The sequence below is a fragment of the Ambystoma mexicanum genome, chromosome 3p (genome assembly GCF_040938575.1).
Source record: "Ambystoma mexicanum isolate Mex_15411 chromosome 3p, UKY_AmexF1_1, whole genome shotgun sequence".
NCBI classification, from domain to species: Eukaryota; Metazoa; Chordata; class Amphibia; order Caudata; family Ambystomatidae; genus Ambystoma; species Ambystoma mexicanum.
This window is the reverse complement of record NC_090925.1, coordinates 1,032,875,486-1,032,903,157: the sequence shown is the minus strand read 5'-3', so window position 1 is coordinate 1,032,903,157 and position 27,672 is coordinate 1,032,875,486. Positions and strand designations below refer to the sequence as shown.

The 27,672-nt window shown below is 46.5% G+C and overlaps 1 protein-coding gene across 1 annotated transcript in view; it reads right to left on the bottom strand.

Annotated features, from left to right (window-relative positions):
- MANBAL (mannosidase beta like) overlaps positions 1-27,672 on the bottom strand; it is a 204,885-nt gene that overhangs the window by 116,261 nt on the left and 60,952 nt on the right. The window contains exon 2 of the mRNA XM_069652373.1: positions 13,287-13,456. Within this exon, the coding sequence (XP_069508474.1) occupies positions 13,287-13,436 (150 nt within the window). The 5' untranslated portion in view covers positions 13,437-13,456. The remainder of the gene's footprint in view (positions 1-13,286; positions 13,457-27,672) is intronic.

Below are 27,672 nucleotides of genomic sequence, written 5' to 3'. Positions count from 1 at the left end.
TACAGAAGGGAAGAGGGCCAAACCAACATGCCCTGCGAGACTAAAACGACTACAGTAATTACTTCAGACCATGAAAACTCCTATGACGAGAGTCGGGGCTTTAGATTGGCTGAAGATGAGACTACAAAGAGACCATCTTGCCCACTTTACTGAAGGAGAAAAGCGAGACCCTGAGAATAGAAAGGTCATTCTAATAACCCTTGTACACTAAGGGGAAGGAGGGAATTCCAGACTCCTTGGAAGGAGGGATGATGAAAATGTATTATCTCCTGTGCCAAAAAGTTACTACAGGGAAAATGACCCTGAGAATTCACAGCGGCACAGGCAAGAAGAGTCCAGACTCTCTGGTTCTGGGAGACATTCCCAGTCTCAGAGATAGAAAGCGACTAGAAGACAGGGAATGGGGTACCAGTAGCAGCTCCGAGTCAGAAGGTCAATAGACTCCGGTGTAGAGGAAGAAAAAGACAGGGAAACGGAGCAATGGTTTTGTGAAAGACCCAATAAGACAGATCAAGGTCATAAAGAACTTCCTGACCCCAGACCACAAGAATGCCAAGTATTCAGTTGGGAGCGCCTGGAACTTTACGAGTAGATGATGGCACCATTTCAGATCACAAATGATGTAAATTGCATCGCATTTGCGAAGTGGACATTCTCAATCCTGTTTTTTTGCAGGACAAAGATTATAAATGGTCCACCTATACGGTGGCCATTTTAGAACATTTCTTTTCACACAGAAACCCAAAGGAGGCCTGTAAGGCTGCATTCAATTTGCAATGTGGGGTGGATCCGTCGCCTAGGGAGTTTGTGCAGGAGCTAAAACAAGCATTTGCTCAGACTTCCCGGTGAGTGACACACATAGTAGGGAGTTCCTAACCACCTATTTCCATGCGCTCCGCTCCCCAAATACATAAATAATCATCTTGTGCATGATTATCATGAACACAGGACCCTGGATTGGGTAATTGAACAAGCCACCAGGATCTATGAGGTACAGAAGCCCACTGAGAATAAAATCCCACAAACCCCTAAACCACCTAACCCATCTGCTGCTGCAAAGTTACTACAGGGAAAATGACCCTGAGAATTCACAGCGGCACAGGCAAGAAGAGTCCAGACTCTGTGGTTCTGGGAGACATTCCCAGTCTCAGAGATAGAAAGCGACTAAAGACAGGGAATGGGGTACCAGTAGCAGCTCTGAGTCAGAAGGTCAATAGACTCCGGTGCAGAGGAAGAAAAAGACAGGGAAACGGAGCAATGGTTTTGTGAAAGACCCAATAAGACAGATCAAGGTCATAAAGAACTTCCTGACCCCAGACCACAAGAATGCCAAGTATTCAGTTGGGAGCGCCTGGAACTTTACGAGTAGATGATGGCACCATCTCAGATCACAAATGATGTAAATTGCATCGCATTTGCGAAGCGGACATTCTCAATCCTGTTCTTTTGCAGGACAAAGATTATAAATGGTCCACCTATACGGTGGCCATTTTAAAACATTTCTTTTCACACAGAAACCCAAAGGAGGCCTGTAAGGCTGCATTCAATTTGCAATGTGGGGTGGATTCGTCGCCTAGGGAGTTTGTGCAGGAGCTAAAACAAGCATTTGCTCAGACTTCCCGGTGAGTGACACACATAGTAGGGAGTTCCTAACCACCTATTTCCATGCGCTCCGCTCCCCAAATACATAAATAATCAGCTTGTGCATGATTATCATGAACACAGGACCCTGGATTAGGTAATTGAACAAGCCACCAGGATCTATGAGGTACAGAAGCCCACTGAGAATAAAATCCCACAAACCCCTAAACCACCTAACCCATCTGCTGCTGCAAAGGTGGCAGAGGTGAGTACTCCTCTCTTGGATCTGCAGACGAGGCACAGGATAGCGGGGGAGATCTAAAAGTAACCCTCCTGCCAACAAGCAAAATGGAATGCAGAAGAGACCACCCACACCGGGACAATCGAATGGTATTCAGGCAGGGGCACAGAACAATCATCTCTTAGACTCTGCCACCTATGTAGGCCTTAGGTACAAGGGTACTAAGCCAATCCTAGGGTATGTATACATTCCGCCGGCCAGGGGCGGGTTCAGGAGAGGGAGACCAATCAGGTTAAGTACTGCCTCGGGAAACTTCCCTCAGGAGAGATGTATTACTACACCTCCCAACCTGAACTTTTTCCACAGCTATCCCAGGAACCAGAACGTCCAAAATAATACTCTCTCTCCCAGATTCCAGGACAATAGATCCCTGAACCCGGGAGAAGGGAGATTCAGGATGGAAAATTAAAAGGGGGACATTTCCAGTACCAGAGCTACTATGGGAGAAGGGACAGTTACCTTTTTCAGGAGCAGCAGAGTTATGGCTCGAGACCTCCTTACAACCCAGAAAAGGTCTGGCAGCTGGAGTCCAGAAACTGACAGACGATTTGGGGAGCATGCTGAAGGCTCAGCCAAACCCTCAACCTAACCCTACTTCCCAGAATTCCCCAACACCCAGGGCTGATGCCCCAGGAGGGAGAGGGGGGGCAGTAATGATGGGAGGAAACATCCTACAAACCACAGGTTCCTGAGGAGGTGGCTCGGGTCGAGGGGAAAGGCAGAGCCCTAGACAAAGCTTCCTTTCTCACCCAGAAAGAACCCCTAGATACCTCTCAGCCTCAAAGTGACTCTTCTACCCCCAAAGAGAAAAGGGTAAGTAAGTGAGGCCAAAGAAGAACGCCCCCTCAAGATTATCCCCTTTATTTAATGTTTTTTTTAAGTGCATAATCCCATACCCGAGTTCAGTGTCTAAGCGTGGATCTGGGATTCGAACCTCTATTGCTCTGCATGGGCTTGCTTTTAAGACCAGCGCGTTGCCCCTGTGCTATCCTCCGTTCACTCACTTTGAAGGAGAAGAGTCCCTGGAGGATTCAGGTAAGCAAACCTTCGGTTTCAGAAATGGGACAGGAGGGGGGGGGGGAAATCCCTCCCAAAGAAAAATGGCTCCCAAAAGACCCTGATTCGGACAGGGTAATTATGGAGGCCGACCCAGGACTAGAAATTATTCAACCGCAAAAATGTGATCCAGACAGAACAGAACTGGAGGTGTCCTTCCACTAAACAGGTTCTGAGAACTGCCTCCAGGTAAAGGGGGACAGCAAAGAGTCGGGGGAGAAAGAGGATTCCCCAAATCCACCCATTGTTAGTTGTAAACATTTTCTTACAGATTTCCAAACTCCGACATGAAAAACTGCCCAAGATCACACAGTGTCAGAGTTCAATCCTAAGAAAATGCACACCGGATTGGCAAATATCTAACTTTCGAATGGATTGTGTCCTCCCACGTATTCCTCATCTTGTGATAATTCGTTATCTCCGGCTTTGCTGCTTAGGAAAAAAAAAATCTCGGCAGAGGGCGCTGTGCTCGAGGTCGTGGCGTCGATTGTTCCTTGACGTACTCCGTACTCTGTCGACGTCATCGATGGTATAAATAGCTCGAGCCGCGCCCGTTGCTTCAATTCCGTTTTTCCCATCGCTTCGCTATCGAGAACGGCGCGCTTATATTTTCTGTGAAGAAAATGTCGTCACCTTCGACACCCAGAACTGGGTTTAAGAAGTGTGCAGATTGTGGATCTAGGATGTCGATCACCGATCCCCACCGGATTTGTCTCTGGTGTCTCGGTTCCAGTCACCGGGTCCTGCCAATCTATGACTGAAAAAGCTCTTTGTGAGAGGAGAGGTAAACTGTCGGTGGGGAGGGAGGCCTCAAAAAAGGTTTCGTCAAAAAGACACAAGAAAGCGACTGATTCTAAGGAATCGGATCGCCATAGGCACTCAAAGAGATCTCGATCTAGGAGTAGATCGAGACACACTGTCATCATCGAAAAAAATGAAGAGGAGACATAGATCTCCCTCATCATCATCATCATCATCATCTTCTTCAGAGTCGACCAAAGAAATTCGTTGTCCGACTAAATCGGATTCTCACAGTAAGTGGGAAGAATTCCGCAAAAAGATGGAGGTTTTTGAGAATGCGGCCCCGACCCCCTTGAAATCCCTCGAAAAAGCCATACCCCTAAAGTCGCTCCACTGGACGACAAAGGGAAGTCCAAGGCTACCATGGCTAAGACCGGTAGCGTCGAGGAATCCAAAAAACCCCGAGTCGACGTAAAACCGAAGACTCTTCGAGAGTCGAGCACCTCTCCAGTGCCATACAAGAAACACAAGTTGTTGAAGACTTCGACAACTTCGTCGACGCTCTAGACGTCGATAATTTCGACGCCAAAGCCAAATGCGTCAACAACGCCATTATCGAAGTCATCTTCAAAGACTTCGAAGACACCTTTGAAAACCTTGAGGGATTTGCCAATTCCTTCGAAGCAGATGGAAGAGGAAGAAAGGAGATTCACTCCTTTGCCCAGGTCAGACTTTTTCAAATCTATGTCAGCAATCTATGAAGAGTCTTGCCTCAGAAGAAGACGAGGTTACTCCTTTGGGAGTTACTTATGGTACAAGACAAGTTCCTGAGGAACTTATTGACCAGGAATCTAGAATGAGAGACCTGAGTGATACTCTACATTCTGCCAGTGGAGTTGACACATCCCCAGAATTAGAGTTCACCAAACCTGATCCTGCAGAGCATGCAGATGCTGGGTACAGGGGTCTTATGACCAGGGTAGTTGAATATATGGGTTGGGGGTAATACTTCACCCATTTTTGAACAAGATGACATGACGGATATAATTGTCAAGGGACCTCAGAAAGATCCTGTTCTCCCTTTCCACAAAGCCCTCCAAAGGACTGTGGAGAAAAACTGGGAGAAGCCAGAAACTATTGCTGCTGCAGATAGCACTTTTCCAAGAAAATATAGACTGGCTGGAACAGATCCTGAATATTTGAATAAACATCCAACTCCAGAGAGTTTAGTCATTCAGGCAGCATCTACTTCAAAACAAACTGCTTATCCAACTATCCCTCCAGATAGAGAGGATAAAAAAATTGATGCCTGGGCACATAAAGTTTTCACATCAAGCAGTTTGGCACTTAAGTCAGCAAATGTCACCTGTACCCTAGCCAGGTTTACCCATACCGTGTGGGACTGTATTTCGGTGGCGGCTGATCATATTCCGGAAGGCGAGGAAAGGGAAGGCTGCCTGAATATAGTCAAAGACGGGAAGGAGGCAATGGGGGAATGTCTCCAGTCTGGACTGGATACTGCTGATAGTATCAGCAGATCCATGGCTGCAAGCGTTGTGCTACACAGATTTGCGTGGTTGAGGAAGTCGGGGTTTGCACCGGACGTGCAAGCCAGACTTCTCAACATGCCCTTGGATGGCTCGAGGCTCTTTGGCAGAAAGGCTGATGAAAGCCTAGAAAAACTTCAGACCTCGAAAGCGGCAGCTAAATCACTTAGCGCCTCTTTGCGCCAGCCTCTAAAACCCTATTCCGGCTCATCTTCCTGGAGGGGGTTGTTCTTTTCGATACTAATCCTCTTTTGGTAGAGGAAGAGGACAGGCTTCTCAAAGGGGAAAAAGAAACTTCCCTCGTGGAACACGAGGAAGAGGTGCAAAATCAGCCTCAGGAGCGGCATCTGTACCCTCAGCCACTCCTGCAGCCGCCTCCAAATCCCTCTGAGACCTTATTACACAAAACACCAGTGGGAGGCAGGATCTCTCAACATCTGAAGGAATGGCGGGGCATTACCTCAGATGCTTGGGCACTGGAAACAGTAGTCCAAGGTTACTGTCTCCCCTTTCTAAAAAGGCCTCAGAATCATCCACCGGGAGCCAACTCTGCCAAATTTCCAGATCCACTCCTGTTGCAGGAAATTTTAACCCTGCTAGAGAAAGGTGCCATAGAACCGGTACCTGTAGCGGAGAGGAACAGGGGTTGGTACTCCCCATATTTTCTCATCCCAAAAAAGGACGGAGGACTGAGACCCATATTGGACTTGAGAAACTTGAACAAGTTCCTCAGGCAGGACAAGTTCAAGATGGTGACTCTTTCTCAGATCCTTCAGGCTCTCCAACTCCAAGATTGGTTGGTATCATTGGACCTTCAGGATGCTTACTTTCATGTGCCAATCCATCCAAAGCATAGAAAGTACCTGAGGTTTGCAATTGGCAATTCTCATTATCAGTTTTGAGTTCTGCCATTCGGGTTGACCTCCGCCCGAGGGTTTTCACCAAACTGTTGGCGGTTGTGGCAGCAAGTCTCAGTAGAGGGGGTATTCACATATATCCCTACCTGGACGACTGGTTGATCAGAGCAAGTTCTCCAGAACAAGCTAAGGAACATCTTTCGATCACCTGCCACTTCCTCCACAAATTGGGCTTCTCCCTCAATTTCAAGAAGTCCCACATGATACCATCCCAGAAACTCAGTTTATCAGAGCAGTCTTGGACACTTCATCGGGAAAAGCCTCGCCTCCCGAAGTGAGAGCTCTCCACATCCAGCAGATGGTAACGAAGTTTCAGAATGGCCAACATCTACCGGCCTTCGATTTTCTCAGGTTGCTCGGCCTCATGGCATCCTGCATTTTCCTGGTACCAGAGCCCAGGTTGAGAATGAGATCCCTTCAATGGGCACTCAGAACTCAGTGGTCCCAGTTCTCAGGGAATATGTCGGATCTTCTGCAAGTCCCGAGCGCAGTTGCTCAGGATCTTCTATGGTGGGCTTGCAACAACAACATTCTCAAGGGAGAGTCTTTTTGGCAACCATGGCCGGAGATAACGGTAGTGACGGACGCCTCACTCACGGGGTGGGGAGCACACACCAACGATCTGACAATCGGCGGTCATTGGTCTCCATCGGAGTCCAAACTACACATCAACCTGTTGGAGCTGAGGGCAATCAGATTAGCTATGAAGGCCTTGCTGCCCTCTGTACAGGGAAAGAATGTCCTGATAATGACAGACAACACGGTGGCCATGTACTACCTCAACAAAAGAGGAGGAGTAGGGTCACTGCCACTGTGCAGAGAAGCAATGCAGCTCTGGTTCTGGGCAATACGAGAAGGAATCTCTGTCGGCAATTCACCTAGCCGGAGAGAAAAACACGGCGGCAGACCCTCTGAGCAGGCAGAGCACGGACTCTCACGAGTGGGAGCTGGCTCAGGAAGTCCTTCTGGAGATCTTTGCCCTTTGGGGAACCCCTCAAGTGGATCTGTTTGCCACCGTGATCAACCGGAAGTGCGATCAGTACTGCTCAAGGGAATTTCCTCAAAAAGGAGCTCTGCGAGACGCATTCGCAATGGAGTGGAAGTTTCCACTGCTGTACGCGTATCCTCCAGTCCCGATTCCTCAAGTAATCAGGAGGTTGAAAAAGTTCAGGAAAACCATGATCCTAATTGCCCCAGATTGGGACAGTAGGACGTGGTACCCGGACCTTCTAGACATGTCCATCTGCCCTCCAATACGTCTTCCGCAAAGAGAGGATCTTCTCTCGCAAGAGGAACATCGGGTTCTCCATCCAGAGGTCTAGACACTCAACCTTCACGCATGGTTTCTGAGAGGTTGAGATACAAGGATTGGGATCTTCCGGATGACGTAATGGAAATCTTGCTTTCAGCCAGAAGACCAGCAACAAAGTCTTTGTACCGATGTCGCTGGAACAGGTTTAGTAACTGGTGCAAAGACAAGGATGTGGACCCTTTTCAGTGTGGCACCCCAATGGTGCTCTCTTTTCTACTACATCTAGCTTATCTGGGGCTCCAGATAGGAACAATCAAAGGATACCTTGCTGCGCTGTCCATTTTCAAGCACTCCTCAGAAGAGGTTTCATATTTCAAAATACCGTTAATAATTCAATTCTTAAAGGGGCTTACTAATGTATACCCTCCAGTACCTTTTCATGTACCAACTTGGGACTTAAATTTAGTATTAAGATTCTTGACTTGCATACCTTTTGAGCCTCTGCACTCATGTCCATTGAGGCTTTTGACTCTAAAAAAAAAAGTCCTCCTTGTGGCCCTATCATCAGCCCGCAGGGTTAGCGAACTTCAGGCTCTCTCATGCAAACTACCATATAATATTTTTTATAAAGATAAGGTAGTCCTTAAAGTTAAACCTTCGTTCTTGCCAAAAGTAGTCTCGGACTTCCATTTGTCACAAAAAAAAAAAAAAATAGTACTACCAACCTTTTATCCTCCTCCTCATCTGGGCAAAGAAGAGGAGAGATTACACAGATTAGATCCCAAAAGGGCTCTTACTTTTTACATCTCAAGGATGGCTAAATTGAGACAAGATGACCAACTGTTTGTGAGTTATACTGGTCATAAATTAGGCTTATCTGTAACAAAACAGACCATTTCCCGCTGGATCATATTAGCCATAGTTGAATGCTACAGATTAGCGGGAAAAGAACCACCAGATGGGCTTTGTGCCCATTCTACAAGGGGAATGGCTACTTCTGCGGCTCTAAAGAGGGGAGTCCCAGCAGCAGATATTTGTGCAGCTGCAACCTGGAAAACAATGCATACTTTTGTTAAACATTATTGTTTGGACACTGCCTCCTCTAACGAGGGTTTTGCAAAGGCAGTTCTGCATTCTGTCCACGAAAACTGAAATTAGTACTCCCGCCTCCAAAAATTGATACTGCTATGGGAGCCTATCACAAGATGTGGAATACGTGGGAGGACACAATCCATTCGAAGAACAAGTTACTTACCAACTGTAACGTTCTTTCGACTGGATGTTCCTCCCACGTATTCCTCATCGACCCTCCCATCCTACCCCACAGTACAGTTTACGTTTCTTACACTTTCCTCTCACGAAGAATGTATCGGTCATGGGACACGCCTGGGTGTTCCTCCTATATATATATATATTTCATCGAAAAAACAGAACTGAAGCAACGGGAGCGGCTCGAGCTATTTATACCATCAGTGAGTACGGAGCACGCCGAGGGACAATCAACGCCACGACCTCGAGCACAGCGCCCTCTGCCGAGAACATTTTTTTCCGAAGCAGCGAAGCTGGAGATAACGCATTATCACAAGATAAGGAATACGTGGGAGGAACATCCAGTCGAAAGAACGTTACAGTTGGTAAGTAACTTGTTCTTCTCCGCACCTTGGAGGAGAAAGAAGGCCAATTTTATGCTCTGGTCAAGGTGCAGAGTCAGTGTGAGTCATCAGTTCTAGTGGACACTTGATTCCAAGCCACCCTCCTGTCCAAAATGGCCTTTGACCAACTAAACTCAGGATGGGGAGGGTCACCAAATTCCCCTCACACCACTTCCCGGACAACTTCAAAATTTCAACGGGAATGACATGTCTGTCGAAGGGACTGCAGCTATGTAAATCAAAATTGGGCGACATTGATTAAAACATACATATCACCTCTGATTAACTGTAAACAAAGTACACTGGAGCCGGACTAACCAGCCTATAAAATTAAAAAGGAGTCCCAATTATGTAATCATGAATGGTACCTGCCATTTAATTGATCAACTTTCTGAGAAAGTAGAATTCCATTTCAAGTATAACCAAGTCCCAGACATCACTGTCGTCTCTGTAGGAGAACAAACTGGAGATGTGAACCCTTCTCCATTCTTGAAAAATCAACCTTCCTCCCAGTTTTGTTTGGCAATCCACACTGGAAGGGAACACCCTAAAATGTAACACCAGCCCAAAATCAGACGAAACCTTGAGTCCAGTGAAACCAGACAAGGAAGAACTCGCTCAAAGTCTGACGGGCATTCAAAAGAGGGCGAACAATTGTTTTTCCCCATTCAGATAAATGAAGGGGGGGGAGCCTGTTTTCGTCAGAGTATGCCCGAACAATGGAAGGAGCTTCATCAGCTGAGGATTATTCAGAAAACTCTCAAACTATCAGACCATTCCCACATTTAAATTGATTGACAAATGGCCTGGAACCCCCACATGCGACACATCAACTGCCTAGCAGGAACATAATCGGGACACCTTCTCCATCCTTTCCCCTCATTCTCTGGCCGGCCTCTCTTGGCCCTCCTCCTACCCCCACACCTGCAAGAACCTCAGGGTCATCTTTGATTCTACACTTTCCTTCTCTGCCCACATCTCTGAGGTCTCTAAAAAGTCAAACTTCCTACTGAACCTCCTCAGAGGTACTCTACCTTTCCTCTCTTTCTCCCAGAAGCTCACTGTCTCCCAAGCTCTGGTACTCTCTAAATTGGATTATACTAACAGCCTCTTTCTAAAGCTACCGGCCTCTTCTCTCCGCCCTCTGCAACTAATCCAGAACAGGACTGCTAGACTTGTCCTTGGCCTCAAGCCCTGGGATCGTATCGCTCCAGCTCTGAAATCTCTCCATCGGTTCCCAGTGGATGCAAAGATTAAATTAAAACCCTCTGCATTGTCCACAAGGCTTTCTGGGGCCTGGGTCCAAAATATCTTCAGCTACCCCTCTGTAAATACCTCCCCTCTCGAGCTCTGCGCTCCTCCTCCTCCAACTCCCTCAGGGTCAGTCGTTTTTCAAAGAAACGAGCTGGGGGTAGATCTCTGTCTTCGGCTGGGGCCTCCCTCCGGAACATCCTCCCTGCCACTCTAAAACTTGAGGAAAACCATCTCAGGTTCCGGAAGCACCTCAAGACCTTCCTCTTTGCTTCTGCCTTCCCCGCTCTCCTCTGCTGATCTGCTCTCTTGGCACGTTGCACTGGGACACCCTCTGTCTCTGGTCCCATGTTCCTGCTCATCCTGCCACCCTACCGCAGTGCCTCCGGGCCACCCCTTGCACTGGGGTATGTATCTGTACCAATACAGCCCCCCCCCCGTTTTTTCCCCTCCTGCACTTCTCAGACCCACCTAATCTGCTGCCTCACACCTAGCACTTGCCACTTGGCTGCACTACCACTTTGTGCTGATTTTAATATTTATTTATGTGTGTTATTATTTATCCTGTTTCTCCTTTGCTCTGCACTTTCCACTTTCTCCCTCCCTTCCATGCACTTTTCCCCTCCCCCTCTCCCATCCACTTGCACGTTCTCAATGTCACTGGGCCTAGTAAGATCGTTGTTTCGTTCTCCTCTGTTCCCCTCCCTTGTCGCGCTCTGAAACACCTGTGTATGAGCATGATATCAATAAAATATCATATCTTTCTGCAGTTGAAATCCAGAGAAAGCTGAAGAAAATGTAATCGGAGGAGTAGTGAGAAGATTATAGAGGCGGATGCCTGAAGAGATGAGAACATCTAAGATGTGTCCTGTAGACTGAGCTGGACCGGAGGGTAGAATGGAGAGGGAAAGAGTTGCATAGTTTGCGGAAAAGCCCAGAGGGGTCAGGGGAGTCCAGGTGGATGTTGAGATCCCCAAGGAGGAGAAGTTGGTAAGTAGAGGAAAGGAGTGAGGAAGGGAGGTCAGCCCATTCAGAGCGGAAGAGGTGGCCTGTAGATGGTGGCCAAGGTCAGAGAGAGGCCAGGAGAGATAGAGAGCCTGCAGACCAGGCATTCAAAGGAGGAATAGGTCTGAGTGGGGATGATGCAAGCAGGGATCCACTCAGGAAAGAACAGGGCCACTCGCCTCTGGGACCATTGGGCCTGGGCTCGAAGAATATCTTGTAGCCCTCAGGGGGGAGTGTGTCAAAACTTGTGACAGAGCTGGCCTTGAACCATATCTTGGTAAGAGCGAGAATACCCAGATCCAGGAGTTCAAGGAGCTGGTAGATGTCAGAGGAGTGTGACAGCAGAGCGAGAATTGAGAGTTGCCACATGGAGCAGGTTGCCACTTTTGAAAAGACTTCAAAGGGAGGCGTACAGGGGAGAGGAGTACCCATCGGAAGTGACAGAGGAGCCAGAGAGGTGGAAGAAGGAAGTGGGAGAGGAGCCAAAGAGGTGAGGCAGATGGCAAGGTAGCCAGGGGAGAGGTAGCTGGCAAGGGAACCAGAGGGGAGCCAGATGGCAAGGAAGCCAGAAAGGTAGCAGATGGTATAGGAGCCAGAGCAGTAGAAGGAGGAGGTGGCAGAGGAGCCAGGGAAGTGGTAGAAGGAATAACAGGAGAAGGAAGTTGATGAGGCACCCATCAAATAGTAGGAGATTGGGCTCAGGGCTCTGGATCATGACAGTGCCGTTTAGATAGCAGTTAAGGAGGACTCTGGAGGACTGGAAGGGAGCCGAGAGGACCTCCTGCCTGGTGCCACCATTAATGGGAGAACAGGAGGAAGAAGTGCAACCATATAAAGGGTCCATAGGTCGGGAGAAAGAACGACAAAGAGGATGTTGGTGAGAGTCTGTCTAGAGGAGGAACTGACATGTGTCAGCGATGGGAAGGCATGGATTGGAGACCAGGGTGTCCTTCTTGAGCTTCTTCCTTCCAGTCTTAGTGAGAAGAGTAGAATAGGAGATAGAAGAGCAGATAGAGAAGATGGGGGAAATGGAGAGGAAAGAGAAAGGGCAGACAAGGAGAAGAGGGACACACTGCACAGAGCTACGCCACACAGGGTGCACAAGGAGGGAATTGGGAAAAGCTGAGGGTAAACACAGGGAACAATGGGCATTAACAGCGCAGACGGAAACCAGTACACACGGGCTGCAAAGGCAGTTAGTGGAACATAATCAAATATGTTTTTTTTTGATAATCAAGAAATGTTTAACAAACTCTGCTAATCAATTTTTGAAAACTAATTCATGCCCTAGAAACAGATCCCACCCAGTACCATTGCATTAATAACTTTGTGTATTTCCCCACAGAGCATTACATGACTCCTTCATAGAATTCCTTCATAAGAGGTTGACTAGGTAACAAAAGCAAACTATGTCAGATCCATTGCAATACCATTATCCCCTCCAACTCTGGTGTAACTCTTAAAGCTGAAGGCCATGTTGGACCTCCCAGCACCATAAGACCTCTACCTCAGCGCCTGCAATGGGGCTTGTATTGAAAGACTTGCTGCTTAGCAGCGGCATGCCAGGAACAAAGATTATGTAATTTAAGTGGCCCATAGGAATTTGGGCATCTATTCCTTCATACCTCAATCCCCTGCATTTTCTCTGGGCCAAATCTGGTTGCAAGTTTGGATCCCCAACATAATAGTACAAAAAATGAACAGTTGTGGGTCTAAGGAATATGTAAGAAATTGAGACAGTGATATGATATATGATAGGTTATTTATAACGCGCTTAATACACAGAGGTTCCTAAGCGCAGACCCAGGGATCAAACCTGCGTTGCTCTGTGTTGTCTTGCTTCCAAGGCGAGCACGTTGCCCCCGAGCTATTCTCCCGAGATCACAAGTGGTCACCATTGCAGATCTTATGAACCAAAGGATGGGTTTAAAAAAAAGAAACAAACAAATACTACTTGCTTACTTTGTGAAAACGTTACCTTACCATCTGCTGAGACATCTTAGTGGGATAGATTATGGCCAGAATGCACACCAGCTGGAAAATGGCCCCTATAAAAAGCCCGTAGTGAAGCAGATTCTCCAGGAAGGTGGGTTCAGGTATGTCTGGAGGAGAAAGGTCCAGCTCAGCTGCCATGGTATCAGATCCACTGGTATCTGCAGAAAGAAAGAACAGTTACCACAAAACCAGGGATAAATGCAGTTAGCATTGTCCACATAATATATGGGGTTGGACACTGGAGCTGTACTATAGAACTACATAAACCATCACTATAGTGATGAAAATAAAATCCCATTATTCTATGAATTCCCATAGAGACAGTATTGCAAGGTATCAGTTCACAAGTGGGTAATACATGCTCACATTCATATAAGCTACGCCACAACTCATCTGTATGTTTCACATTTCTGCTATCATTAAAAAAGAAAATGGATTTATTAACAACTGGTAGACTACAAGGACGTACCTACCGAACTAAATGTACAAGTTTACAGTCACAAGCAAAAAAAACATTTCACATGTCACTGGAACTGGACCAGTAGAGCACAGAACATCCATGATGATTTGTTAGTTATTCTATTTTACGTTAAGAGGAACAACCAGTACCACAATGCACCTTGGTCCATATGACAAGACCAGGCCTGGAACAGGAGTAATGAAATGGTTACCTTATTGAAACAGGACTAGTCCTTCCCCATTCAAGAACCAAATGAGAAACCCAACACAGGGTCCCCAGAATCACTACAGGGGAATCGTGGAGCGGGGGCACTGGAGGCCGTCAGGGAATGTGCTGTAGGGAACCCAGGGAACACTTTCAATAACCCATTGGAACAGCTACCTACTTGATCTAGGAAAGAAAAAGAGTGCAAAACAAAGAAACGGACACTGTATGGCAGGCTGGAATGAAATAAAAATTGAATAGGGGACGTGGCTTAAAGCTCTTAAGATGACACCCTGGGGAAATTCAAATATGCAAGGGCAGAGATGGGAGGAATTGGAATTAGTTTAGAAAGAGACTGGGCTATACAGGAAGGGGAGGGATATAAAATCCAGCAGAGGAAGTTGTCATAGAAGAGGTGAAGGAGGACCAAAAGACCAGATGATTGTGCAGCAGGTAGAGAAGGACTGAAGAAGAGTTGTGAGTGGCATTTTTCTAGACAGTGAAGATAGGATTTTGGGGATTGGTAGAGTGGTACCAATTAAGGATGTTTGTATGTGGGTGGGCGAGTTAGAGAGAAGACCAGGCCAGGAGGATAGCTCAGGGGCAACGGGGTTGTCTTGGAAGTAAGACAATGCAGAGCAACACAGGTTCGAACCTTGGCCCAGTGCTTCGGGACTGGTCTCTAGTATGGAGCTTGGTATAAATTATTAATTTAAGACAGAGGATAAAGGAGGAAGAGAGGTTGGAGAAGGAGCATGGCATTACATCCCTGGGTGTGATTTAGTGAGGAGAGCACCATATCCTGTTGGGTGCCTTACCCACGTTTGGACTATTATGCTGCAACACTTGGTGCTGTGGGTTTAGGAAATCCAAGAGGGCGGAAAAGCCCACATTTGCGCCAGAATCCTGGAGAACCGCGTAGTCTTTGCGCACAACAAAATGGTTGCCTGACCTGCCACCCACCAGCCTGAGCGTGAGGGGCCAGAAGCACCATGAGCGAAATAAGCGCTAAGGAATATGGTGCTGTTCAAAATCTGTGGTTATTAATGTCAAAAAAGGGGTGCAATACTGGTGCTCACCACTACCAGAAAGCCGGCGTTTTAAAAACACCGGACACTTGTGTAAAACTGAACAAATGAACCAAACCAGGCCAAAGAAAGACTTACTAAGAGGTGGATACAATGTAAAACTATATTCTGAAATTACTTGAAGGAAGTAATTGTCTAATGTATGTATTGAAAATAGCTGGGGATGTCAGCAGCTTAAGTGAATTTGGGTTTAAAGACACTACAATCGAAATGTTTAGAATAAATGAGTGACCTACTTTTGAGTAGCCAGCGTTTTAAAAACACCGGACACTTGTGTAAAACTGAACAAATGAACCAAACCAGGCCAAAGAAAGACTTACTAAGAGGTGGATACAATGTAAAACTATATTCTGAAATTACTTGAAGGAAGTAATTGTCTAATGTATGTATTGAAAATAGCTGGGGATGTCAGCAGCTTAAGTGAATTTGGGTTTAAAGACACTACAATCGAAATGTTTAGAATAAATGAGTGACCTACTTTTGAGTGTCACATAGGTTGCAATTGTTTAAATGTCATAGTTTTGAACTTCGAATCAGTGTTCTAGCTGCATGTGTAAAAATTGCAAGTTTGGTTTGAATGTAGAAAACTGGGAACCAAAGTGACATTTAGCTGATGCCTGGCTTAAAGAGATTGAATTCTGCTTGACAACTACCCCCGACAGGAATTGAAATTTGATCATCAGCTGTGTTCCCAGGCCTGGTTGCATTCTGCTGCCCCTGCCAAAAGGAGATGACACCTCTCTGATTGAATTAGGGGAGTGGCACCTGGGGACTGCAGGAAACTGAACAAAGCACTGTCTTGGGCTCAGGCAAATGTTATATAGGGGGGGGAGATCGTAAAATAACTTCCTCTTGGGAGAAATGGGAGGAGAAGTGCCTCTGTGAGCAAGCTGAGCTTGGGCAAAGTGGACAAACCAGAAATTCCACCATGTGCTTTGGAAAACCACACCCCTTTGGGGCCAGAGCATAATTTTAAAAAGATGGATAATTCATAGTGCGGACTTGTAAAAATTATATAAATAATATCATTCTTGTGATTTTTCTGTGCACACTTTAAGAGGTGTCAGGACTCTGTGGTATGTTCTGGGGAGTAGTAGCGGAAAATAAGGTTGTTAATCCAAATGTATGCATGTTAAAAATCTGACATTATCATCTGAAACCCATATCCCTTGTGCACATTTGTGTAAAATCTGGAAAGGTTTAGAGGTCGTTATCTGGATGAAAAGGGCAGAATTCTGTCCAAAGGGGACACGACATCTTACAAAGACAGGGATCGGAGGGTTTGGTGCTACAGAAAATATGTTAACTGGACATATAATATTAGAAAAATGGTACATAGATAAATGGGTATTTGGATCAGAAATAGATTTGTGTGCAATTTGACAAGGGGAGGATCCTCTGACCATAAATCTACCTCATCACTCTGACTCACTGTTCCCTTCTCAAATCAGGTCAAAGAGAAATCCTTGACCTATCAAATCGTGAGTGGGTTGAGCAAAGAAAGTTAGCATCCACACCCATTTTCAAAAGACATAAAAAGAGCCACTGGAAGCCAGACAGCGACATTCACTTTCCACTTTCTTGCGGGCGCTTTGCCGGGAGACTCCAGACTTCAAATCCATCAATCTCCAGAGACCGGAACTTTGAATCCAGAACTTGTAGCAGAGAGGCCTGAATCCACAAGCTGAATCCTTTTTCAGCAGGCCTCAAAATCATTTGCAAATTATTCAACAGCCGGGCGAGCTGTTTGAATTCTTTGCCAAGAACTTTTGCCAGAACCGATAGCAGACCCAGAAAGCAGTGCTGTAACCAGAGAGACCAGAGATCCAGAGAGACCAGACCCAGACCAGATCGCTGTGCAGTGCTGAGAGCTGACCCAGATCGCTGTGCGCAGAACCAGTACCCAGTGGCGAGAGAACCACAGCCAATCCTGATCCGATCCGTGACAAAGTCGCATTCCTGTCCAAAATATAGTGCAAGTACTAAGCCAGAACTGTGCAAAACCAATCTCTTAGTTTAAAATAATCTAATTCAAACTATTTTAACCTATTGAGAACTGCATCATAGAAATTGTGTCCCTCCTGTTGATTCAAAGCTGCAAAACTGTCATCTATCATTCTGAGCTTTACTTTTATTTTGAGAATCTACCTTCACGAAATCGTCCCTATCTCTTGAACCGTTTGTGCTAGAAGCGAGATTTAACTTTCATTTTAAAGCTAAGATTCTGGGCTTACCCAGACCCGACTTTCTATTCATTATACTTTTTCCGTAATCGCGCTTGACGCACTCGGAAAAAGTGCCGCGATTTGGCTCAAATTTCTTCACGTGTCAAAATAGCAGCTTCTTGCTTTCCTTTGCTGAAATTCGTTTGCAACCTGACAATCATTCATTGAGCATTGCTAAAGTGATCCTGAACAAATTTGAAGTAGCTATCGCTCACCCTGAATCTCTTATAGGGAATTAAAATCATTTTTAGCATATTTTTCCCTTCTTTACATACCACCTTTAAAGTACTTTGCTGTGTTTAAAATCATCCCCGTTTCTCTGAGCTTGCTAGGGGGGGAACTGAATTCGTATTGTACTGTGATTGTATTCCTGAAAACTGTGTGCGTTACTTCCACCTCCTTACAGGGGGGGGGGGGGTGAATTGCCAAAAGGGAAAAAGTGATTATATGTTTTGCTGAAATCATATCAAGTTTATTCCTGTGTTGCTTCTTTTCCACCTTGCATTTTCTTGTACCATATAAAGCATTCTCAGCTACCTTATCCTCTATACTACTCCTAAGTAATTAAACCAGTGTGCTAGTATATCATCATCCATTGTTGATCACTCACTGTCATATCTCTAAGTGTGATATCAAATATTAATTTATTATCAAATTTATTATCAAACTGTGATATATATCTATTGTTTAATTTTTCAAATAAACCTTTTTAATTTGCAACACAAACCTACTTCTTGGCTCAGTGGGGTCAGGGGATTCTAAGAGAGGGGTGTTATACAAGGGTTCATCACCCAGATTATAACTTGTCATAAAAATATATAAATAAGGGCTTCCCTTGAGCAATCCCAGCCAAGGCACTGACTTAGTGGGAATGCTTGATTGGAGTCATTAACAATCCCTAGAGGTGGTTGGATGGGAGTAGAGACAGGAGTAGTGATAGGAGCGTGGTAGAGATTACAGGCAGGAAAAGGGAGAAACAATAGGTCAGGGGATGGAGGGTAGAAGGGGAGCGAGAGAGTTAGGATGGCACAGAACAGTGCAGACAAGTATATTGAGAGGGGAATGAGATTAAAAGGTTTAATAAGATTATAGAGCCCAGTCTAGAACACTTGGGAAGTCACTGAGGACTAGCAGAAATGATCCCTAGCTCTCATTAATCAAAGCTATGACCTTTAGGCACTTCCTAAATCAGAGACAGACTAGATAGTAATTGTTGCCGGGCTATAGAGAATCTGTACTTTGATAAGGGCCGCAGGGAGATTGAAGCTTGGGTGGAAGACTCCATCAATGAAGAGGGGAAAAAAGTACAAGGACCACCCCTCGACTTGGAAATAGTTAATTTTTTTGCATATATTTAATAAAAATTGAAATTATATTGCAGGCATCAAGCTGCCCATTATCACAGTCAGTGAAAACACTGTCACAACACACGATGATGTGTATAAAAAGATAATGCAAGGCTTATGGCTCTCCTCCGGAAGCAGTGGACATGGTGGCAGTTCCAAGTTATTGTGATAAGGAAAGTGACGTTGACAAAAAAATGATACCACAACTGCGACAGAGATAACAATGTCAAGTTGCCAGCTACCAGTCAGGCATAGAAAGTTACTTGCCCCCTCAATGCTCACATGCAGAGAGAGCACCATTTCTTACTTGCAAAGAGTCCATGATCACTACGAACAACTAGTGACAAGTGCACATTTTCAGGCCTGCTGAGAGAGGTGTGTTCATATAGATGCTGTTTATATTGTACACACACCTATGTGCGAAATTAGTTTCCTTTGCAACGATTCAGTTCTCCATCTCCTATGTTGTCAGTATGATAGAATTTAATAACATCACCAGTGCAGCCAGTCACGAGCTGTGGTATAAAACAGCAAACAAGCTATATAAGTCCGAATATAGGTTGATCTTCTTGAATGTCACTTTAGGCACCCTCAATTTCTCATTACCATGGCCTGCCTTTCAGGTCACGTTTAAGTATCCACATAGTTCCACAGGCACAGCATTTATGTCTGGCACAGGAGAAAGCATATTCACCATGAGTAATAAGACGGGTATGGAGGGTTGGGTACGGCCCCCTGCAAATTCTGTGCTTGAAGTGTTTACAAGGTACAATTAATTGATGAACATTTGGTCACTTAGAGAAAGTGGCTGGTTTTATCACTGTGGCACAATGTCATATGTTGATTAATGAGAGCTAGGGATCATTTCTGCTAGGAGCATTGTCACCAAGGAGCTCCTGATGAGCCTAATCAGGAATGTAGGGTTTGAAATTGCCAGAGGATGGAGGCTATTTAGCTTCTGGTTAGAGCCGGGCCAGCTTGACACCAACAGCTACATTTGGCTCCCTACACCAACTGGTGACATAAAAACAAACCCTTGTGAGTTTTACTCAGTGTATAAATGATCACTAAGACACACTTGAAATACATTTAAAAGCATAATGGGCCATATATAATGGACAAAAAGTTTGTTTGCATCTGTCTTGGGGGAAAACAAAATTGTTCCTCCATTGATGTGCTATTCAGCCATTCACATACAAACGCTCGGCCACTAGCGGCTGCCATGGTAATCTGTGCCTTACTGCCTTTAAATGCACTGCCCTATGCTGTTGCGAGCATGTTAAATGAGATGCATTTGGCACAGGCAAATATGTTTTAGATCACTGCTACGCCAGGCAAGATGGCTGAACAGGCAACATAAGTTGGACAAACACTACCTAAGCCATGCGAGGACCGCAGTTGCAGTAAAAAATGGTGACTCACTAAGAAACGGATCATGAAATGTCTGCTTCGAAGGGATTGTGTCCTCCGACATATTCCTTATCTTAGATAATTCGTCTCCAGCTTGCTGGCCTCGGAAATGTTTTCTCTGTAGAGGGCGCTGCGCGTCAACGTCCGCCGAGTTGGTGTCCCTTGACAGCCACTGTATCGGCGCCAACGTCACCATGCCCATAATTAGCCATGCGCCTCGTCCGTTGCTCAGTTCCGTTTCTCCGCGCTTCGTGGGGCCTTGGAATATCGTTGCTCAGTTCAGTCAGATAAACCTCTTATATTTCCTCGATAAAACCAACTTGTACTCGATGGCTTCCTCATCCGAACCAACGACTCTGCGGTCCGGCATCAAAAAATGTCAAGACTGCGGGAAGAAAATGTCGCTAACGGATCCTCACAGGATCTGTTTGTGGTGCTTGGGAGTCGAGCACCATTGTTCGGAGTGTGAGGACTGCATGTCCATGACGGCGAAAGCCTTGAAGGAGCGCTAGGGGAAGCTCGAGGGAGGTAAGTCAGTTAAAACCTCCTCGAAAGTTTCTTCGGCCGGGTCGAGGCATTCGTCACCTCGCCGTCTAAAGCATTCCCATTCTAGGTCTCGAAGTAGCTCCCAGCACTCGTCGAGATCTAGACACTCAAAAAAGACGTCGAAGATCCCCTTCCTCGTCATCGTCTGTTTCCCCAGAAAGGGTCTCCTGCCCCACAAAAAACAGTTCTCAGGCTGAGTGGGAGGAATTCAGGAAAAAGATGCTAAACGTCTTCGAGAAAGCAGCCTCGACCACCTCGAAGACAGCGGAGGGTGATAGCCTGGGTGAAAAACCCAAAAAATCAAAACGCCGCGAGTCGTTGTACCCGGCGAAAGAGTCCACCCGAGAGCACCACAGGATATCGGGTAGCAAGGCACCATCTTCAACGCTGTCGGCGAAAGTCCCTTCGGCTCATGGGTCGGCGCCATCGACGGGTTCTTCGACGCATCGGTCGATCGAATCGTCGACATCGACGCCGATAAAAGAAAAAAACCACGGCTACTTCACGGCCAACGGTTATACCCAGGGCCTCCAGCACGACTCGGAGAACGTCGTCGACATCCTTGAGCAGGATCCCGATCCTCTCGAGTTCCTCGAGGCCTTTTCCAGTTTTCTCGACGCCTTTCTTGGCGCCTTCGTAGCCTTTCACATCGGCATCGACAACAATCGACTTTTTCTCGACCAATAATGATAAGTTTGGCCCCTTCTGCTTTAGAAATGGCTTTTACACCATTTCCGAGGTCAGAGTACCCCAGATTATCTTCAATCTATGAAGAAGGGGAGGATTCTGATCAAGAAAGACCCTTCGGGCTGCAGAGGACCACACCACCTGTTTCAGAGGATTTTACCTCTGAGGAAAGAAGGTTGAAAGACCTACAGGAATCCTTACATGAGGCAAGTGGGTTGGACACTTCCCCAGAAGTGGAATTTGCCAAACCAGACCCAGGGGAACATGCCGAAACCCCCTATAGTACCCCGATGGCAAGAATTATTGAATTCATGGCTTGGTCTGCGCCTTCACCTGTTTTTCAACAGGATGACCTTACAGACATACTAGATAAAAAGTCCACAGGAGGATCTTGTGGTCCCTTTCCATACAGCTTTACAAAGGAAAATGTCATCAAATTGGGAAACTCCTGAGGTTATCCCTGCAGTCAATAAAAAATTGTCAGCCAAGTATAGGGTAGCTGCGGCTGACCCTGAATATTTATCAAAACACCCGACTCCAGAGAGCCTGGTGGTTCAAGCGGCAACTTCATCAAGCAGCAGATGCGCTTATCCTACTGTTCCACAGGACAGGGATGACAAAAAGGTACGATTCTATGGCAAAAAAAGTATTTTCTGCTTGTAGTATGACGTTGAAATCCATCAACGCCACTTGTACGCTCGCCAGGTTCAGTCACACACTCTGGGAGTGTGCTTCATCAGCGGCTGACTGCATACCGGAAGGAGATGAAAGGGAAGCCTTCCTTAACATCATTAAAGATGGCAAAGATGCCATGTGGGAATCTCTTCAAACTGGCATCGAGTCCGCTGACAGTATCAGCAGGGCCATGGCGGCAAGTACTACAATCAGCAGGCATGCGTGGTTACGAAAGTCTGGCTTTGCTCCAGATGTACAGGCCAGACTTTTGAATATGCCCTTTGATGGCTCTTCTTTATTCGGTAAAAAGGCTGATGGCAGTCTGGAAAAGTTGCAAACATCTAAAGCAGCAGCAAAATCTTTAGGAGCTGCAATCCGCCAAACTCCTTTTCGCCCCTCAGGAACCTCTGGGAGAGGAAAGTCCTTTCGCTATTATTCCGAATTCGGGAGAGGCAGACGACAGCTGGCTCAAAGAGGCCAAAGGAGATCCACCCGAGGTGGACGGGTCAAAAGTACTAAGACCGCAGCAGCAGCAGGTGCCTCTTTACCCTCGGCATCTGCATCAGCCGCCCCCAAACCACTCTGAGGTCTTTCCTCACAAAACACCTGTAGGGGGCAAGTTAACTCACCATCTGACGGAATGGCAGGCTATTACGTCAGATGCTTGGGCATTGGATACAGTTGCCCAAGGTTACTGCCTACCGTTTCTACGCATCCCTCAGTCATCCACCGGGGCAGAGCTCTCTAAAAGTTCCAGATCCGTTCCTCTTGCAGGAAATTGTAGAGCTGCTAGAGAAAGGTGCCATAGAACCGGTACCTGTAGCGGAGATAACAAGGGCTGGAACTCCTCCTACTTTCTCATACCGAAGAAGGACTGAGGACTGAGACCTATCTTGGACTTACGAGAATTGAACAAGTTCCTCAGGAAGGACAAGTTCAACACTCTCTCAAATCAAATCCAGGACTGGCTGGTATCTCTGGACCTCCAGGATGCTTATTTCCATGTGCCAATCCATCTCAAACACAGGAAATACCTGAGGTTCGCAATTGGCGGCTCTCATTATCAATTTCGAGTTCTGCCATTTGGGCTGACCTCGGCCCGAGGGTCTTCACCAAGCTAATGTCGGTAGTGGCTGCAAGTCTAAGGACGGAAGGGATCCACGTCTACCCCTACCTGGACGATTGGCTGATCAGAGCTGTATATTGGGAACAAGCTCAGATCCTGCTAGATTATGTCTGCCACTTCCTTCACAAACTGGGCTTCTCCCCCAATTTAAAGAAGTCACAGATGATACCATCACAGAGACTCCAGTTCATCGGAGCGGTCCTGGACACTTCCCTGGGAAAGCCTCGCCACCAGAGGTGAGGGCTCAAGATATTCTGCAGATCGTCAACAGGTTTCAAAATGTCCAACATTCCCAGCCTTCGACTTTTTGAGATTGCTATGCCTCATGGCATCCTGAATCTTCCTTGTGCCAGAGGCTCGCCTGAGAATGAGATCACTCCAGTGGGCACTAAGAACCCAGTGGTCACAATACTCAGGAAGAATGACAGATCTCCTCCGGATTCCGGACAAGGTAGCCCACGACCTTCAATGGTGGGCCTATCCAGAGAACATCTTGAAAAGGGAACTGTTTTGGCAACCATGGCTGGAGATAACAGTAGTCACAGACGCCTCACTCACGGGGTGGGGAGCCCATGCCAACGACTTGACCATCAGCGGTCGCTGGTCTCCATCGGAGTCCAGACTACACATCAACCTATTAGAGCTGAGAGCGATCAGACTAGCGCTGAAAGCTTTCCTGCCATCAGTACAGGGGAGAAATGTCCTGATAATGACGGACAACACGGTGGCCATGCACTACCTCAACAAAAGAGGAGGCGTAGGGTCACTGCCACTGTGCAGAGAGGCAATGCAGCTCTGATTTTGGGCAATTCAGGAAGGAATCTCTCTATCGGCAGTTCACCTAGCCGGAGAGAAGAACTTGACAGCGGATGCTCTGAGCAGACAGAGCACAGTCTCCCACGAGTAGGAGCTAGCCCAGGAAGTCCTTCAAGAGATCTTCGCCCTTTGGGGAACCCCTCAGGTGGATCTGTTTGCCACCAGTACCAACACGAAGTGCGATCTGTTCTGTTCAAGGGAATTTCCCCCAAGAGGAGCTGTAGGGGATGCGTTCGTAGTGGACTGGGAGTTTCCACTCCTTTACGCGTTTCCACCAGTCCCTGTTATGCCTCAAATGATCAGGAGGTTGAGAAGATTCCGGAAAACCATGATCCTAATTGCCCCGGACTTGGCCAGGAGAACGTGGTACCCGGACCTTCTGGATATGTCCATCTGCCCTCCAATCCGTCTTCCACTCAAAGAGAATCTTATCTCGCAGAAGGGAGGTCAGGTTCTCCATCCAGACATAAGAACCCTCAACCTTCACGTTTGGCTTCTGAAAGGTTGAGGTACAAGGATTGGGACCTCCCTGATGACGTCATGGAGGTGTTGCTTTCGGCCAGAAGGCCAACAACAAAGTCTTTATACCGCTGCCATTAGAACACATTTTGCAGCTGGTGTAGAGAGGACAATATCGACCTTTTTTCATGCGGTACACCAACGGGGTTATCGTTTCTACTCTACTTGGCAAACTCAGGCCTTCATGTTGGCACTGTAAAAGGCTATCTCGCGGCGCTATCAATCTTCAAGCGCAATGCGGAGGAACCATCGTATTTCAAACTACCCTTAGTAATACAATTTCTCAAGGGATTAACTAATGTCTATCCTCCAAGACCATTCCAAGTTCCCTTATGGGACTTAAATTTAGTCTTAAATTTCCTAATGGGTACTCCCTTCGAACCACTCCACTCTTGTTCGCTGGATTTCTCACTCTTAAAACTGTCCTATTAGTAGCACTAACATCTGCTAGGAGGGTGAGCGAATTACAAGCTCTATCTTGTAACCCCCCCATACAATTTTCCATAAGGACAAAGTTGTCCTACAGGTGAAGCCTAATTTCCTCACAAAGGTGGTTTCTGAATTTCACATCACTCAGAAAATTACCTTACCTTCGTTCTACCCTCTTCCCCATTTGGGGAAAGAGGAAGAAAGGCTACATAGGCTGGACCCAAGGCGAGCTCTAAGCTTTTACATCAGCAGACTTGCTAGGATTAGGAAAGCAGACCAACTGTTTGTAGGCTACGCAGGTCACAAGTTGGGACTACCCATAACAAAACAGACCATTTCCAGGTGGATTATTTTGGCCATTCTGGAATGTTACAAACTGGCAGGGAAAGAGCCCCCTCAGAATCTTAGGGCTCATTCAACCAGGGGTATCGCAGCCTCTTCGGCCCTCCAGAGAGGGGCACCGGTCCGAGACATATGTGCGGCTGCCACATGGTCGTCCGCACATACATTCACAAGATTTTACAACCTGGATTCCTCCGCTAGTCAAGAGACCAGATTTGGCAAAGCCGTATTACATTCGGTTCATTCCTAAAAGGGATACATGACATTCTTACTCCCACCTCCAATTACATGCCACTGCTATGGGAGTCTAAGATAAGGAATACGTCGGAGGACACAATCCCTTCGAAAAACAAGTTACTTCTTACCTGGTAATGTTCTTTCGATGGGATGTTCCTCCGACGTATTCCTCATCGCCCCTCCCATCCATCCCCGCAGTAATACATCCCTTGTGGTTGCAGCTCACGCTCTTTCAAGGTCAATAGCCAATTCATGCAAGACTTATCTTATGCTACAAAACGGAACTGAGCAACAGACGCCGCGCGCGGCTATTTGAGGGACACCAACTCGGCGGACGTCGACGCGCAGCGGCCTCTACAGAGAAAACATTTCCGAGGCCAGCAAGCTGGAGACAAATTATCTAAGATGAGGAATACGTCGGAGGAACATCCCATCGAAAGAACGTTACCAGGTAAGAAGTAACTTGTTCTTCTTGTTGCAAAGCTTACTCGCCAAAGTGTGAGAACCTTAATAATGCTTCTAGGTTGTATTATGAGAATTATGTTGTTCAAGCTGTAAACCACCTTAAACATTTAATACTGTTTCCACCATATGATGCACGGACTAACCCCTTTCAAAGAAGAACCGGTGTGCATTACTTTATAAAAACACTTTAAACCCAAGAAGGGGGGCATGAGGGGGATTGCTGCACCTATAGAGTTTGATCGTTGGTTCTGTGCCCGGTCCTGTGGAACTTTATGTGTCCTGCCTTGTTGTCTGCCATTAAAGACATGTACCAATCTACCCGAAGAGTCTGTGGTTAATTTGCCATGACAGATCGCATATGGGCTGTACATTTGTGGCATGCAACATAGTAGCTCCTGGTTGTCTGGAAGTAGCTTGCGTCTACTGGGAGATGCCGAATACCTAAGAGCTGCTTTAGCTCCCGTTAACTCAATCCTTGTTTTCGCTCCCTGGGAATGTCACCATGGCTAGACAAGCAATGGAATAGGACATTGCCTGTACTGAAGTCAGATTTTCTGAATGTACAGCAGCTAACTATCTGTGAAGATGTACAGGATCACGTCTGGCCCAAGGAACCCATTGAAGAGTATGTGTTCCTCATCAACTGTGGCTATGGAGAATCCTCTAGACGTACAGCAGCTGGAACTGTCAGTGATTTCAAGGCTCCATTACGGTTCATTTGGCAATTGAAGATACTTCGGCCCCTGCCAGCCAGATCCTGCCAGGTCCACATTGAGGTTTGGGTCGGATGGTACACTGCATTGTGTGGCAGATAAAGATTGCCGGACAGTATGCTAGTTTTGTGCTCAGTGCCCCAGAAATAACAACCACACGTCAGGACTGGTCTCCGAATGAATGGCAGTTTTGGCCCTTCGGACTAGCCCAGTTGTAATATACCGGAACACTGGAGCCAGGTCAGAGAGTATGATAGAAAGTAGGATGTGTTGGAGGGGTTGGGCCAAGGGTTCTCACCAGAGGGGATGGTATCCCCTAAGAGATATACATTTTATTCTACACACATGCACTTGTCCCCACAATGTATTTTGGCCTGTGGACAGGAAGAGGTTGCCAATTCTCCAGGATGATATTCCCTTCGATTTGTCCACATACTTTCCTCATTGTTTCCCAAAACCTTAGAGATTATGCCTCGGGTCCAATAAATATCTGAGATACGTAGGCAAACACACCTCACGAAAACCATATTTGATGTGGAAAAAAAGAGCTTTTCAAGTTGAATACCGATAAGCCACCCTGTGCACTCCTTCAGATTTGTTATGTGGGGCAACAAAGTGTAAAAGGCAAAACGTTTCGCCTCTTGGAGGGGGCGGGGGAAGGTTGCGTGAAGAATATTTCCTGTTGCCTGAGCAGGTATAATAATGTGTTGTTGATGTGCTAATAAAAGATCAGCAAATGTTTACAATGTTAGACCACCTGAACATTGCATATTCTATTTGCATAGAGAAAGTGATGATGCATTTGAATCACATATTGATGTGCCCTGAAAGTGACGGAAAGCGCAAGGCCTGATAAAGTGACGATTGATGTATTCAAATCAGAGCTAGAAATGTAGGTGCCCATACTGGAACACCTTTTTAATGCCCTGGCACCGAACTGTGTCCCAGGGTCCTGGACCAAAGCAGAAATTGTGCTCCTGTACAAAAAAAGTAGAGCCTGTCTTTATGCTTTCTTCACTGTTTTGAAGACCGCAATTGACGGGCTACCCAGAGTTGTACTATGGAATGAGCTTACCTCTACAAAGG